The 14,655-nt window shown below is 44.1% G+C and overlaps 1 protein-coding gene across 1 annotated transcript in view; it reads left to right on the top strand.

The window, feature by feature from the left end:
- grin2aa (glutamate receptor, ionotropic, N-methyl D-aspartate 2A, a) overlaps positions 1–14,655 on the top strand; it is a 411,403-nt gene that overhangs the window by 328,551 nt on the left and 68,197 nt on the right. The window contains 1 exon segment of the mRNA XM_038820557.1: positions 1,306–1,466. Within this exon segment, the coding sequence (XP_038676485.1) occupies positions 1,306–1,466 (161 nt within the window).

Genomic DNA, 14,655 nt, shown 5'->3' on the forward strand with positions numbered 1-14,655 from the left:
AACAATCTCCATTGGTCTTATAAAGCAGACAGCAGCTAGCTCAACTGCAGAGTCTCATAAAAGTTAATGGGACATGAAGTGGAATATAAACAAGCAAGTACAAAGGATAAAAGTAGGCATACTGCAACAGTGAAACCACAGAGCCTATTGAAATTTCAAGGGGTGTGAAATGGAACATAAACAAGCAAGTACAAAGGGAAGAGCAGGCATACTGCAACAGTGAAACCACAGAGCCTGTTGAAATTTCAAGGGAAGTGAGATGCTTCTCCAAGAGACAAGCTGTAGAATGGTTCTATCCTGTGAGAAGATTTTGGGACAGGCAATCTGCAGCTGTGCTCTGCGCTGTTAGGGAGTGTTAAACATGAAAGAAAGCAATCTTCAAGGCTTTATGGACCCACAGTGGGCCCCTCCCACAGCATCTGACCAGCGGTTACTTTGCCCTGGTACTCCTGGCACTAAGTAGAGAGTGGTATCCACCTCCTTCCTCCCTCTCGGAGTCCATGGTGCCTGTCCCCATTTTTAAAGACCAGTAGTATTACCGTCTACTTGACACCCACTGGTGGGCAGGAAGATTCTGTGAGGCCGAGACATCTGATTTTAATCTCTCTTATGGGATTACAATTAATTCAAATGCATGCTAATCAGGTTCTCGTTGTTTCTGGGCAAGATCTGGATGATGCCAGCGTGAAAAGCCTGGGAAGATCAGAAACTGATTTGTGCACAGTACGAATCCCGTTTTGGGCCTCACGCCTGGTTTTTCCTGACATAATGGAATTTGCACTGGGCATAACGCGTCCGGAAATTCGGCCCATGCTTTTGAACCCAGCATTTGTAAAGTGAATATGATCTGACAATGCAGGGTGTCAGACTGAGCTTTCCTCTATCACCTCAACTGGAACAGCTTGTTAAAGGAAATTACTGTTCATACATTAAATAAACTCAATTGCGATAAAGCTTTTGCTGGCAAGAAGACACCACCTTTTGGGACGTTTTTGTCCTTTATCATCGGGTTACACTGCTCAATTAAAATGTATAGCTCCTGGCTCTTTGACAAAATTAACATAGAAAGTCATCGGTCTGATCTTGCATCCTGTCCCTGTGGAACACATAAACCTTTCAATGCTTTACACTTTGTAAGTGCTTAACCAAAAACTGATGCTCTTTGATTTCTAGGTTTCTTATTGCTTAATACATGGAATATTGAAACTGTTTAGGATGAAAAAAACGATTTGGTTCTAGTGTTTAAAAACCATTGCTGAAAATTCATTCTAAAACTATTCACCATGGCTTTTGTATCTCTTATAGTTTCAGAGGCCGTATGACCATTCACCACCTTTTCGATTTGGGACTGTTCCAAATGGAAGTACCGAGAGAAATATTAGAAATAATTATCCAGATATGCATTCATATATGTCCAAGTACAACCAGAAAGGAGTGCAAGATGCCTTGGTCAGCCTGAAGACTGGGTGAGTATTAGATAACACCCACTACTTGATCCAGCAGCAATTTTAACCCATTCAAAATCCAGTCGTTGGTACCAGCAGTTCTATAGGTTGTATATGTTTTTCCAATGTGCCTTCTATTTGTAAGCAAATTCTCATTAGTTTTGAATTATACCTGGAGTGTGCAAAGAAACTATGGTAAACTTTTCTACATCACTGGGTAGGCCTCAGCTAGAGTCCAGTTCTTTAGGAAGGACAACAAGACCTTAGAAAGGGTATGGAGAAGATTTACAAAGATGATGGCAAAGTTTTAAAAGACTTCAGTTGTATACTATGATTGATTGATTGATTGATTTTTGATTTATTGTGACATGTGCCGAAGTACAGTGAAAAGTATTTTTCTGCGGCCGAGGGAACGTACACAGTATGTACATAGTAGACAAAAGAATAATCAACAGGGAACATTGACAAATGGTACATCACCAAACAGTGATTGGTTACAGTGTGGAACAAGGGGCCAAACAAAGCAAATACATGTGCAAGAGCAGCATAGGGCATCGTGAATCGTGCTCTTACAGGGAAAAGATCAGTCCGAGAGGGAGGAGTCTTGTAGCTGTGGGGAAGAAGCTGTTCCTATGTCTGGATGTGCGATTCTTCAGACTTCTGTACCTTCTGCCTGATGGAAGGGTCTGGAAGACTAGAGAATGTGAGATTGCTTGACTTAGAGTAAGAGAAAGTTAAGAGAGTTTTAATAAAGATGTTCAGAATTGAGGCGGCTTGATTAAATAAATTAGGAGGAACTGTTTCCGCTGCCAGATGGGGTTGGTAACCTGAAGATGCAGATTTCAGATCATTGACTTAAGAATCAGAGGCGGGATCAGGAGAATATTCTTTCACCCAGTGAATGCTTATGATCTGCACACCCTGAGAGTGGAGGGACTAGATTCAGTGGTAACATTCAAAAAGAACTTGGATGTAAACTTGAAAGAAAAAACTTGCAGCGCAATGGGAAAAGAACAGATGAGTGGGGCTATATGGATATCTCTTTTAAAGAGATGGCACACGGACACTGGCACAAATGGCTTCATTTTATGCTGTATCATTCAATGTACAATATTTGTGTGAACTATACTCAATAAAAATAATGGCCCAGATCTTCTGGCCTCTTGATGGTTGGAGACAGGACATACCCCAGATGATTTGCTGTGGTACCTCTTGGGAGTCGCAATGCAAAGGATTTACAGGAATTTCCTGGAAAGTTTCAACTTCAAAAAGTCTCCAACTCTGAGTCAGAGTCAGAGTTAGAGACTTTCGACGGTTCTGTCTCAGTTACCTGAATAGTTAGCCAAGAAATGTTAGACAGGAAAAAACCTACTCAAATATATGGTTAATGGTACAACTGACATCCGACTCCGCTCTGATTCAACATCCCTTCCCTACCTCTGGCCCACCCTGACCCTTCAACTCCCCATGATCTTGTGATTCCCCTCTGACTCCCAGTAACACTCCGACTCTCCCCTAATCCTTCCATTCCCACCAACCCCCGTCCTTTTTACTGTCCTGTAGCCTTCCATCATCACCCTCCCCACCACCCCACCAACCCTCCGACTCCACTGACCCAACCTCACCTCCATTCCTGCCACCTATCATCCTGCCACCCTATAGACACTGCCACGCTATAGACACTGCCACCCTATAGACACTGCCATGCTATAGACACTGCCACCCTATAGGCACTGCCATGCTATAGACACTGCCACCCTATAGACACTGCCATGCTATAGACACTGCCACGCTATAGACACTGCCACCCTATAGACACTGCCATGCTATAGACACTGCCACCCTATAGACACTGCCATGCTATAGACACTGCCACGCTATAGACACTGCCACCCTATAGACACTGCCACCCTATAGACACTGCCACATTATAGACACTGCCACGCTATAGACACTGCCACGCTATAGACACTGCCACCCTATAGACACTGCCATGCTATAGACACTGCCATGCTATAGGCACTGCCACGCTATAGACACTGCCACGCTATAGACACTGCCATGCTATAGACACTGCCACCCTATAGACACTGCCATGCTATAGACACTGCCACCCTATAGACACTGCCATGCTATAGACACTGCCACCCTATAGACACTGCCACCCTATAGACACTGCCACCCTATAGACACTGACACGCTATAGACACTGACACGCTATAGACACTGCCACCCTATAGACACTGCCACGCTATAGACACTGCCACCCTATAGACACTGCCACGCTATAGACACTGCCACCCTATAGACACTGCCATCCTATAGACACTGCCACCCTATAGACACTGCCACCCTATAAACACTGACACGCTATAGACACTGACACGCTATAGACACTGCCACGCTATAGACACTGCCACCCTATAAACACTGCCATGCTATAGACACTGCCACCCTATAGACACTGCCACCCTATAGACATTGCCACGCTATAGACACTGCCACCCTACAGACACTCCCACCCAGCACTCTACCCACTCTGCCACCTACCATTCTACCCACCCTGCCATTTAATACCCTGACACCGTATCTATCTTACCACTCACTACTATTTTGGTAAGTCTTTATTCACTAACACATTGAAAAACTTTGTGAAATTTGAATAAAGCTTTTCAATGTGTTAGTGAATGAAGACTTACCAAAATACTAGTCCCATAAAAAGCGGGCATGGCTTGTCTTCCTCCGACGATTCTGTGTTATGAAGAAGGACTGTGAGAACTGGTAAGCTCCACATTTTTGAAGAGGCCCAATTAGAAGTCCAGGCAAGAAATGTGGAGTTTTGTGCTGTGCAAAAGAAGTAGGAGCAGAGTGCAATCCAGCAGTGATTGCTACTCCTCAGAAGATTTGACCCAATATAAACAGACTAGGTGTCAATGGGATTCAGAGACTGTTGCTTCCACACTTGAGCTCTTCAGCTGAAAATGTTTTTAAAGTTTGAACAGTCTTGACCTGCAGATGAGAGCCACATTAATGGAGTTGGAGATTGCTTAACTGAGGTTGGACCTAAAGTCTGTTACTATAAGAGTGGAAGAAACGCTTATTGTATATTTAATCTGTACAACAGCTCACCTAGACATGCTGTAAGCTGCTGATTTCAAGAGTCGATTATTTCTAAAAGAGGGTGAGCAGTTAAGAGAAATTCCTTGCTTGAAAAGATGGCAATTATTTGAAATTGCCGACTGAGGCACATGCTGCAGACAATTCCCTTACACTGGCCGTGTCCTGCTCCAGAACTACTTAAACTGCATTTATTGAGATCTTGGAAATAGTATAGATTTAAAAAGTGTTTTTAAAAAAAAATACATTTATTCCAGAATCAGGTCACGTGCCTCAGACAAACTAGCTCAAATTGCCAGTTTGTCTGGGGTATGATGGCAACGCTTTCTGCAAAATTAATTTTATAGTTAATCAATATTGAAGTAAAGCCTGAATCTTTTGCTGAATGAGTATTGCTAAAGTACTGAGAACCCTAGTTTTATGCTGGACTCATGCTAAATGTCAATTACGTTGAAAGCATTTGGCTTTAATGTAGTTTCTTCAGCCGATACACAGACATGAAGGGAATGATTTATGCTGGAGGCACACCAGTAATGCCTTGAAGAGCCAATTTTCACCCCCATTCCTGGTGAGCAATTGGGTGGGAATGCAAGGAAAATGCACTGCACCAGTGTACAGAGATCCCCGACACGTTTGCTCTCTTGAACCAGCATTGCCTCCATTGGCTGGGTCATGTTAGCCAAATGGATGATGGACAAATTCCCAAAGATTGGGGGCACAATTCAGCAGACTGAAGTTAAAGTTGCAGTGACGAGAAACATCCCGCTATCCAATGGCACTTTGCAGTTGCTTTTGGCCTCTGGGAGATTCTCTCCACCAAGGCCGCACTTAGAGGGATTTCCTGTAGGCCCAGCAGGGTAGGCTCCTCACAGATCGGGGCGCCATTTTGTCCAGCAGTCCCAATATCCCACACCTTCCAGGCCCCACCACTGCTTTTCTGACCTCTCCTCACAGGCCCCTAACATTGGGGAGGCTGCCGGGACCCACCCTCAGCCCTGTACTTGGCAAAGCCCCCCCCCCCTCCCCCCCCCAGGGCCTGGGCCCACATCCTGGCAGTGCCACCTGTGCACCATGTCTGGCAGTGCCAAGATGCCCAGGTGCCAGGGTGCCGCACTGCCCGGTCTCTAACCAGCTTGGGTTTCTCATGGTCTGAGAGACTGCCCCAGGTGCTGTTACACCTGGTCCACATTTGTGTGGACCAGTACTAAATGACGCCCTGGCACGGTTTCCCAGGCACGGCCGAGAAGTCTCGGGTGTTTAAATGAGCCATTAGGCTGTTCGGAAGGACATGGAAAAAGCAGAGGACAAAGAAACTCCTAGATTCCGGAAAAGGGAATGTGGTGGAAGGAAAAAAACGTTGATCTAGGCCAGTGCTTTTCATCTCTGCCAGCTGTGGAAAGAACTGCCATGATAGACAATGTTCAATCCACATGTGACATACACCTCAGGCTCAGCCCATTGTTACCTGAAATGGAGAGAAGCCTACTAGTCTACTGCCATCTGCAAATTTTGAAATTGTGCCCTGAACACCAAGTCTAGATAATTATGATCTGACAAGAAAAGCAAGGTTTCTCATACTGACCATCGATTAATTCCACCATATCTTCCTTTGGTCCATAAAACAACTGTTCACCATTATTCTCCATTTCCTGTAGTTTAGCCAATTTTGTATTCATTCGATCATTGCCCATTTTATTCAGTGAACATCAACTTTACTGACAAATCTGGTCTATGGCACTTTATCAAACACCTTTTTCAAGTCCAAAGACATCAAATCAACCACATTTCCCTCTTTCTTAACTCATCATAAAGCTCTATCAAGGTAGTTGAACACAATTTACCTGTACCAAATCCATTCTGGTTTTGTTAATTAATCCACACTTGTCCAAGTAACTGTTTATTTTATCCTGGATTATCATCTCTAAAAGCTTCCCACCCCTATTGATGTGAAAATTAATGGCCTGTCATTGCCTGTTTTATGCAGGTGGCCTGGAAGATTCTGGCGAGTGTCTTTTCATCTGTACCAGAGCACAGAGTGTGCAGTAGCTTGCCCATAACGTTCAGCATTGTTTTTTACTTCAGGTTTTGGGCATCCTGATTTTTTTCTGTCCTAAATAATCATAAGAGATTCAAATTTCACAAAAAATCTGACATTATGAAGGTATCTGGTGCTTTAATGAATGGTCATCTGGACTCAAAACGTCAGCTCTTTTCTCTCCTTACAGATGTTGTGAGACCGGCTGAGATTTTCCAGCATTTTGTCTTTTAGTTTCAGATTCCTGCATCTGCAGTAATTTGCTTTTATCAGGAGGTAATGGTCACTTTATCGGGGAACAGCCATTTGCAAACACATATATGTGTGAAACAGGAAAGGCGAATCAGCCTTGGCTAACAAAATAAGTTAAAGATTGCATTTGATTAAAGGAAGTAACCTTTGAGGTTGCCAGAGGATTGGGAGTAATGTAGAATCCAGCGAAGTAGGACCAAGAAATTGATGAAGAAAGGGAAAATAGAATATTAATGCAAGCTAGTGAGTAATGTAAATGTGGACTGTAAAAGCTTTTTTCGGTATGTGAAAGGGAAAAGATTAGCAAAGATAAATCTGGGTCCATTAGAGGTGGATACAGAAGAATGTATAATGGCGAATAGGGAAATGGTGGAGAAAATGAACAATTACTTCGGGCACGATTGAACAAAAAAAGTTAAATTTCCGGCTTCGGACGCGTTTAGAGTGGTGCATCTCGGCACCTGGAGCGCCAGGACTTCACTACTTTTCTGGCCTTGGTAAGGAACGGCCAGTCAAGGCTGCACTTCAGTCGCGCCAGTGCAGGACGACTACTCGCAGGTCGGGGCACCATTAATAAAGGCATCTCTGATCTTTCAACCCCCCCTCAGATACCCCACCGCAGCCTCCGGCCTCCCCCACTTCATCCAGCTTACCTCTTCCGGGGTCCTTGAGCCCCACCTCGCTGGGTGAGATCCAGATCAGTTGAACCTCGCGAGACATCTTGAGTGTCACGAATCTCACGAGAGGCATCTCGTGAGATTGGACGGTCTCGTCACAACACCAAGTGAGGCGCATCAAGGCCATTAAATCACGGCCTTTGTGTTTGTCTTCATGAAGGAAGGTTCAGAAAATCTCCCAGAAATACCAGGCAACCAAGGGGCTTGTGAAAATAGGAAACGGAAAGAATTTAGTGTTAATAATGAAGTAGTACTTGAAAAATTAATTTACTTGAAGGTTAATAAATCTCCTGGACATGATGAGCCATATCCTAGAGGCTATAAAGATAATTAATACATTGGTGGTTCTCTTTCAAAATTCGACAGGTTCTGGAAACGTTCTTGCAGACTGGAAAGTAGCAAATGTAGCTCCACTACTTAAAAAGGGAGGGTGAGCGAAAACAGAGAATTACAGACCTGTAGTTTGGCATCAGCCCCAGGGAAAATGCTCAAATCTATTACATAATAGCGAGACAACTAGACAATAATGATATAATTGGGCAGAGTCAACATGGATTTATGAAAGGGGAATCATGTTTGACAAGCCTAGTGACATTTTTTTCGTAAGTTATTTGTAGCATAGATAAAGGAGAGCCAGTAGTTATGGGGCACGATTCTCCGATGGCGCGCGGCATCGGGAAAGCCGTTGTGAACTCAGCCGAGTTTTACGACGGCGTCGGAGGCCGCTCCTCGCACCCTATTCACCCCCCCCAGGGGGCAAGGAGCGGCGTTGCGAGAAACTCAGCCTCCGGGCCTTGACGCTTGCGTCAAAGCGGCGCGCCGAGAATGACGCGACGGCGGCGCCTAAGTGACGTCAGCCGCTCATGTGCAGGTTGGCCGGCTCCAACCCGCGCATGCGCGGTTGCCGTCTTCCCCTCTGCTGCCCCTCAAGACATGGCGGCTTGATCTTGCGGGGCGGCGGAGGGGAAAGAGTGCGTCTCTTAGAGCCACTGGCCCGACGATCGGTGGGCACCGATTGCTGGCCAGCCACCTCCTGAGCACGCCCGTGGTGCTCGATCCTCCCTCCACCCCCACAGGCCCCACACGCGATGTTCACGCCGGCAGCGACCAGGTGTGGTTGGCGCCGGCGTGAACCGGTCGGGTTCGTCAGGCCGCTCGGCCAATCTGGGCCGGAGAATCGCCGGTTGCCGTGAAAAATGGCGAGCGGCGATTTCGCGACACGTCATTTTGAAGAATCGCGGGGGGTGCCAATGGGGCGCAATTCAGCGACCCCGTTGCGCCTGCCGCAGATCCAGGGGCAACAGGTGAGCCTCTGCGCCGGGAGCGAAACCTCGGGCGCGTCACCAACTTGCCTTGCCCGGCACGATCTGGATCTCGCCCTCACTTAAATACCCAGGCGTCATATTCGCCCGGTGCCCGGGACTCGCCAGCCATGCCAGGGAGACCTGACCAGGGCGCCATTTAGTACTGGTTCACACAAACATGGATCAGGCATAATGGCACCTGGGGCGTCTCCCAGGCTATTGGGGGCCCCGTTGGCACTGCTAGGGGTCAGGCCTACAGGAGCCTTGCCAGGTAGAGGGGAGGGAGGTGAGGGAATTTCCTAGGGGCTCCCCAAGGTTGAGGGGTGAGGGCATCCATGAAGCACTGGATGCCTGAAAAGGGACAAGGGGAAACCGGGGCTGCCCCAATCTGCAGGCAGCCCTCCAACTGCTACCTCGACAGGATGAAACTCCTGCCAAAAAAAGGGCAAAGTGCCATTGGTGAGCAGGATGATTCCGGCGCTGCTCTTTAAATGTGCCGTTTAACGGAGTTTAACTTGAGTCCGCTGAATCGCTGAATTGTGCCTGTGGTGTCCTTGGATTTTCAGAAGGTTTCTGAGAAGGTCCCACACAGGAGGTTAGTAAACAAAATTAAAGCACATGGGATCAGGGATAATATATTGGCATGGATTGAGAATTGGTTAAGAGCCAAAACACAGAGTAGGAATAAATGTGTCATTCCCAGGATGGCAGGCTGATACTGGTAGGGTACTGCTAGGGCCACAGCTGTTCACAATTTATATAAGTGATTTGGATGAAGGGACAAAATGTAATATTCCCAAATTTGCAGATGACACAAAATTAGCTGGGAATGTAACTTGTGAGGAGGATGCAAGGGAGCTTCAAAGGGATTTGGACAGGCTAAGTGAGTGGGCAAGAACATGGCAGATGGAATATAATGTGAATATGTGTGAAATTGTCCACTTTGGTAGATAACACAGAAAAACTGAGTATTTCGTAAATGCTGATAGATTGGCGGGTGTTGATGCCCAAAGGAGCCAGGGCATCCTTGTTCATGAGTCACTGCCTTCCTAATTGCTCGTTGCACCTGCATGCTAGCTTTTATTTTGTTTTCATTCATGGTGTGTGGGTGTCGCTGGCTAGGTCAGCATTTATTGCCCATCCATAATTACCCTTGAGAAGGTGGTGGTGAGCTTTCTTCTTGAACTGCATCTTGTAAATGAATTAAAATAAACTAAAAGCTAGCATGTAGGTGCAGCAAGCAATTAGGAAGGCAAACGGTATGTTGGACTTCATTGCAAGGGGACTTGAGTACAGGAGGAAAGATGTTTTGCTCAATTTTATAGCACTTTGGTGAAGCCGCATCTGGAGTGTTGTGTGCAGTTTTGGTCTCCTTATCTAAGGAAAGACAAACCTGCCATAAAGGGAGTGCAATGAATGGCCACCAGACTAACCCTGTGATGGCAGGATTGTCTTAGGGGGCTAGATTGAGGAAAATGGGCCTGCATTCTCTAATGCTTTGAAGAATAAGCTGTGAACTTTTGGACTTACAACATCCTGACAGAGTATGGCAGGGTAGATGTAGGTAGGATGTTTCTCTTGGCTGGTGAAAAAAGAATAGAATAGAGAACACTGTCTGAGAATAAGGAGCTGGCTATTTAAGGCTGAGATGAGGAGGAATATCTTCACTCAGCTTGTGGTGAATCTTTGGAATTCTCTACCCCAGAGGCTGTGGAAGCTCAACCATTGAGCATGTTCAAGACAGAAATCGATAGATTTCTCGATACTAAAGACATCAAGGGCTTTGATGATAGCACAGAAAGTAGCATTGAGTAGATTATCACCCATGATCTAAAGCAGGCTTGATGGGCTGAGTGGCCTACTCCTGCTCCTACGTTCCTACATTCCTGTCAAAGGCAGGTAGAGCCCAGTGGATCCATCAAGCCTACTCCATGCCAAACAGAATAGAGCATCATGTCTAAATATTCCTCTCCCTTCGACCAGTCTCCCACCCACTGCCATGTGATCCCCTGGGAGAGGAAAGGGAAAAGGTATTCTGGAAAATTTAATTCCAATCTGTTTTGGCAATTTCACTCTTTTGGAAGTCACAGTGTGAAAAAAGTTGTGCATAGAGCCATGTGGGGTATTTGTTGAAGCTGTCATGTCTCCAATTGCCCCTTCCTCCTCTGCGCCCCCCCCCCCCCCCCCCAATTATGGAAAAGCTGCTAATTAATCCATCAGATGCTGTACGAACGTGTCTCAAAAGCCAAAGTGGGGTGAGTGTGTGTGAGTGTGTGTGTGTGGGGGATGGGGGGGGGGGGGGGGGTGGATTGTCCATGTGGACCATATGTAAAAACATGTTGAACCTATTGTACATAAATCTTTGATAAAATTTCAGCTTAGTCTTTGCATATGCTGACCCTCATCCTTCAAGGGATTCATTCTGTCCAACATAATGGTGACATAATTGTTGGACAGGCCAGTGATGCAGACATTTGTGCACTATTGATGCCATTTTTCCCACATGAAATCTTACCACAGAAGTTTCAAAGCAGCTACAGTAAAGCTTGAGACAAGTGGCAGTCCCATGGTGCATTGCAGACCCAGAATGCATATTCTCAGTGACCACTCGTGTTTAGTCATTCATTTGAATTTATCAAGAAGCATCTGGTCAGTTGTAGAACTCACTATTAAAGTTTACATTCTACAAATAGATGCACTTTCAATTTCTTACTTTCAAGATTAAATTGCTGATTAAAATTCCGCCATGAGGGGAATTCAAATGCATTCGGACCAGTTGGATAAAGGGGAAAATCCTGTTTTCTGTGCAGCTGCACTTTATAGAAGAAAGCCATTATCTCATCCTCTTGGCTAGTATTCAACTGTATTACATGATAAATTGTTAGCTAAATGGAATGGACTGAAATCATTAATAACTTTAAGCACCAGCTCACTCCGGTGAGACTCGTACAGCACTGTGAGGGATTGTCATCTCAACTGATTCTGTAACAAACCCCTGGGTTCCAAAATTACAGCATGATATTAGTCTAGCTGCACAGTTACTTAGAATATCTAATCTGTGAAAGGAATTTAAACTGACTCTGGAGTATATGCTGTCTCAGTAATTAAATTTAAACTAATTTCGAACATCTAACATATTTTAAAAAGTCAGAATTATCAGCAAATTTATGAATGGAATATTGATTGTAACCCTATTGATATACTCCCCTACTTGTTCAGCAGATTTGTCCCATTGGTCAGGATTGTATCAGGTTCCAGGTGCCAAATAGGCTGGATTTCAGCCAGGAAAAGCCTGCTAGTGGCCCTTCTCCTGATTGCTGGAGGCCCATGTGTGAATATTAGATTTGATAAGCTCATTGTGCTGTGAAATGCTCTCATGAACAAATACTCACTGTCGAGACTGACATGAGTTATGGTCACTTCAGTAGGATTTGTGTGAGATGTAGGGGAGTAACAATTTTTAAACAGTGCCTGAACAGTCAAAATGTAATAAAACAAAAACAAAGATCTGCATTTATATAGCACTTTTCACCACCAACAGATGTCTAAAAGCACTTTACAATCAGTGAGGTACTTTTGAAACGTCGAAATTGCTCCCAAATGACAAGATCACCTGTTTTTTTGTGATGTTAATTGGTCAGGACACTAAACTTAACCCCTCTGCATATTTTCAAATAGTGCAATGGTATATTTTACATCCAACAGCTCATCAGAAAGACTGCATTGCTGATGGTGCTGCACTCCCTCAGTACTGTGCTGGAGTATCAGCCTTGGCTTTTGTGCATAAGTCGTGAAGTGGGACTTGAACACAGATCGTTATGACAAGAGACAAGAGTGCTGCTGACTGAGCCACAGCTGACACACCAAAAAGTAACAAGAGGATAAAGAAGACTATAAAAATAAATTCCCAAATATTTAGTCGAGCTCATTCTGCAAATGGATTCTCCCAGCGAGGATCCTCCCAACACATTCTGTAGGATGGGTAATCACAGGCTTGCACCCTATGATTTTCCATCCATTAGGTTTAATGGATGCTACAGGCTGTGGGCACACAATTGTTCTATCTGAGCTCCATGGGAGCAGTCGATTGCCTAATCAGCCAAATAATATCAGCTTCTCAAGACAATACCCACCATCATACCTAGAAAGATTTTTTAGCTCAATCTGAGTGATATTGTTCAATATGATTAATTATTCAAATGCCATTAATATATCTCAATAAAATCATGACAGAGGAGGCACAGTAGAATTTTCACTATTTTCTTTGTTAACATGAACATTTTCAACAGTCTTTAAATCTTGTGAGGTGGCAGCAACTGATGACAAGTAATGATTCATTTTTCTAAGTCCCCAAACTGGTTGTTACAGATTTGCCACTGTAGGGCCTGTCAAATTTGTCATGTGCTCATTAAAACAAATGAATGTATATCTACTATTGATTGAGATGTGCCTCTTCTGTCTCTGTATGTTTCCCTCTGTTTCCTCCTCTATATGCATTTCTCTCACTACTCCAGTTTATTTCTATCTGGCTGTGCAGACTTATATATGTATGTTTCCCTCTTCTGCATTTCTCATTGGCTATTATTGCTGTTACGATAATTGTGTCTCTGTTCACATTTTACTCTTCCACTCTGTTTTAATTCCTGTCACTTTGCTGCTTTACTCTGTCTCATATCTTTGCTTATGTCACATTTGCATTTTCTCTAATATCCCTCTCGTGCCCAATTACGAGCTTTCATTCATCCTCTCCCCAGTCTGTCTCTGCTGGGCTCTGGTTTCTTCAAATTTATCTCCAGGTTGGATTTTCTTTACTTACTTTGCTTTCCCCTGTTGCCTCCCTTTTGAATCACTGACTCCAGCTGCATTACTGCTATTGTCTGCCTCTGCCCTTAATGTATGTCCTTTTCTTAAATTAGCCTCATCACCCCTTGGTACCTTGATTTTATTTTTGCTGTCTCATGTGGGAGTATTTTTCTTCTTGTGTTCTCTGGTCCAATTTCTTACAGACTTGAAGAAAGTGCTATATAATTTTGCTAATACACCCCAAGCCTTTTATTAATCTCTATCTGAGGGATAGTGAAAATAGAAAGAAAATATCTGCATTGTAAACCTACACTGTTTATTCATTGAATATCAATTTGGGAAGTTTTGTGCATTGCAATAGTTTGCAAGAGCCAATTTCAAAACCCCAGTACTGTGTTGAATAGATTGGTAAATTAACCATGTAGCAAGACACAGCATTTGCTGCATATATGCTGCATTCTTCAAAATCAAATCCAACTTAATACAATAAAAACATTAGTAATAGTAAAAGCCAGAGTGATGAACATAGGAACTGATGTAGGCTGTTGAACCCCTCGAGCCTGTTCTGCCATTCACTTAGATGCTAGTTATATGTATCTTAACTCCTTCTAACCACCACTATTGTTCCTCTTGCCTAACCAATATCTATCAATCCCAGTTGTGAAGTTTAAAATTGACCCACAGACTTTTCGGATGGGACAGTTCCAGATGTACACTATCCTTTTTGTGAAGAAGTGCTTCCTGACATCACCCTGAATGACCTGATTTAAAGGTTATGCTTCGTTGTTCTGAACTCCAGCTGATATTAATATCAATAAGATTATTATCTGTCTAAATAATCACGATCCTGAAAGCAACAGAAAAATGAATTTAGTCGTTAAGTATTGAGAACAGTAAGTATGCTTGTTTTTCCAGCAATCTTTCATTCCTTTGGTAGCTGGCCTACATTGGAGGAAAAATTAATTAAGTTGGCAGTAGACTTGACAATCACATTAGTTGCAAGTCTGAATAAACTGACAACT

Source organism: Scyliorhinus canicula, chromosome 15 (genome assembly GCF_902713615.1).
Source record: "Scyliorhinus canicula chromosome 15, sScyCan1.1, whole genome shotgun sequence".
Lineage (NCBI taxonomy): Eukaryota > Metazoa > Chordata > Chondrichthyes > Carcharhiniformes > Scyliorhinidae > Scyliorhinus > Scyliorhinus canicula.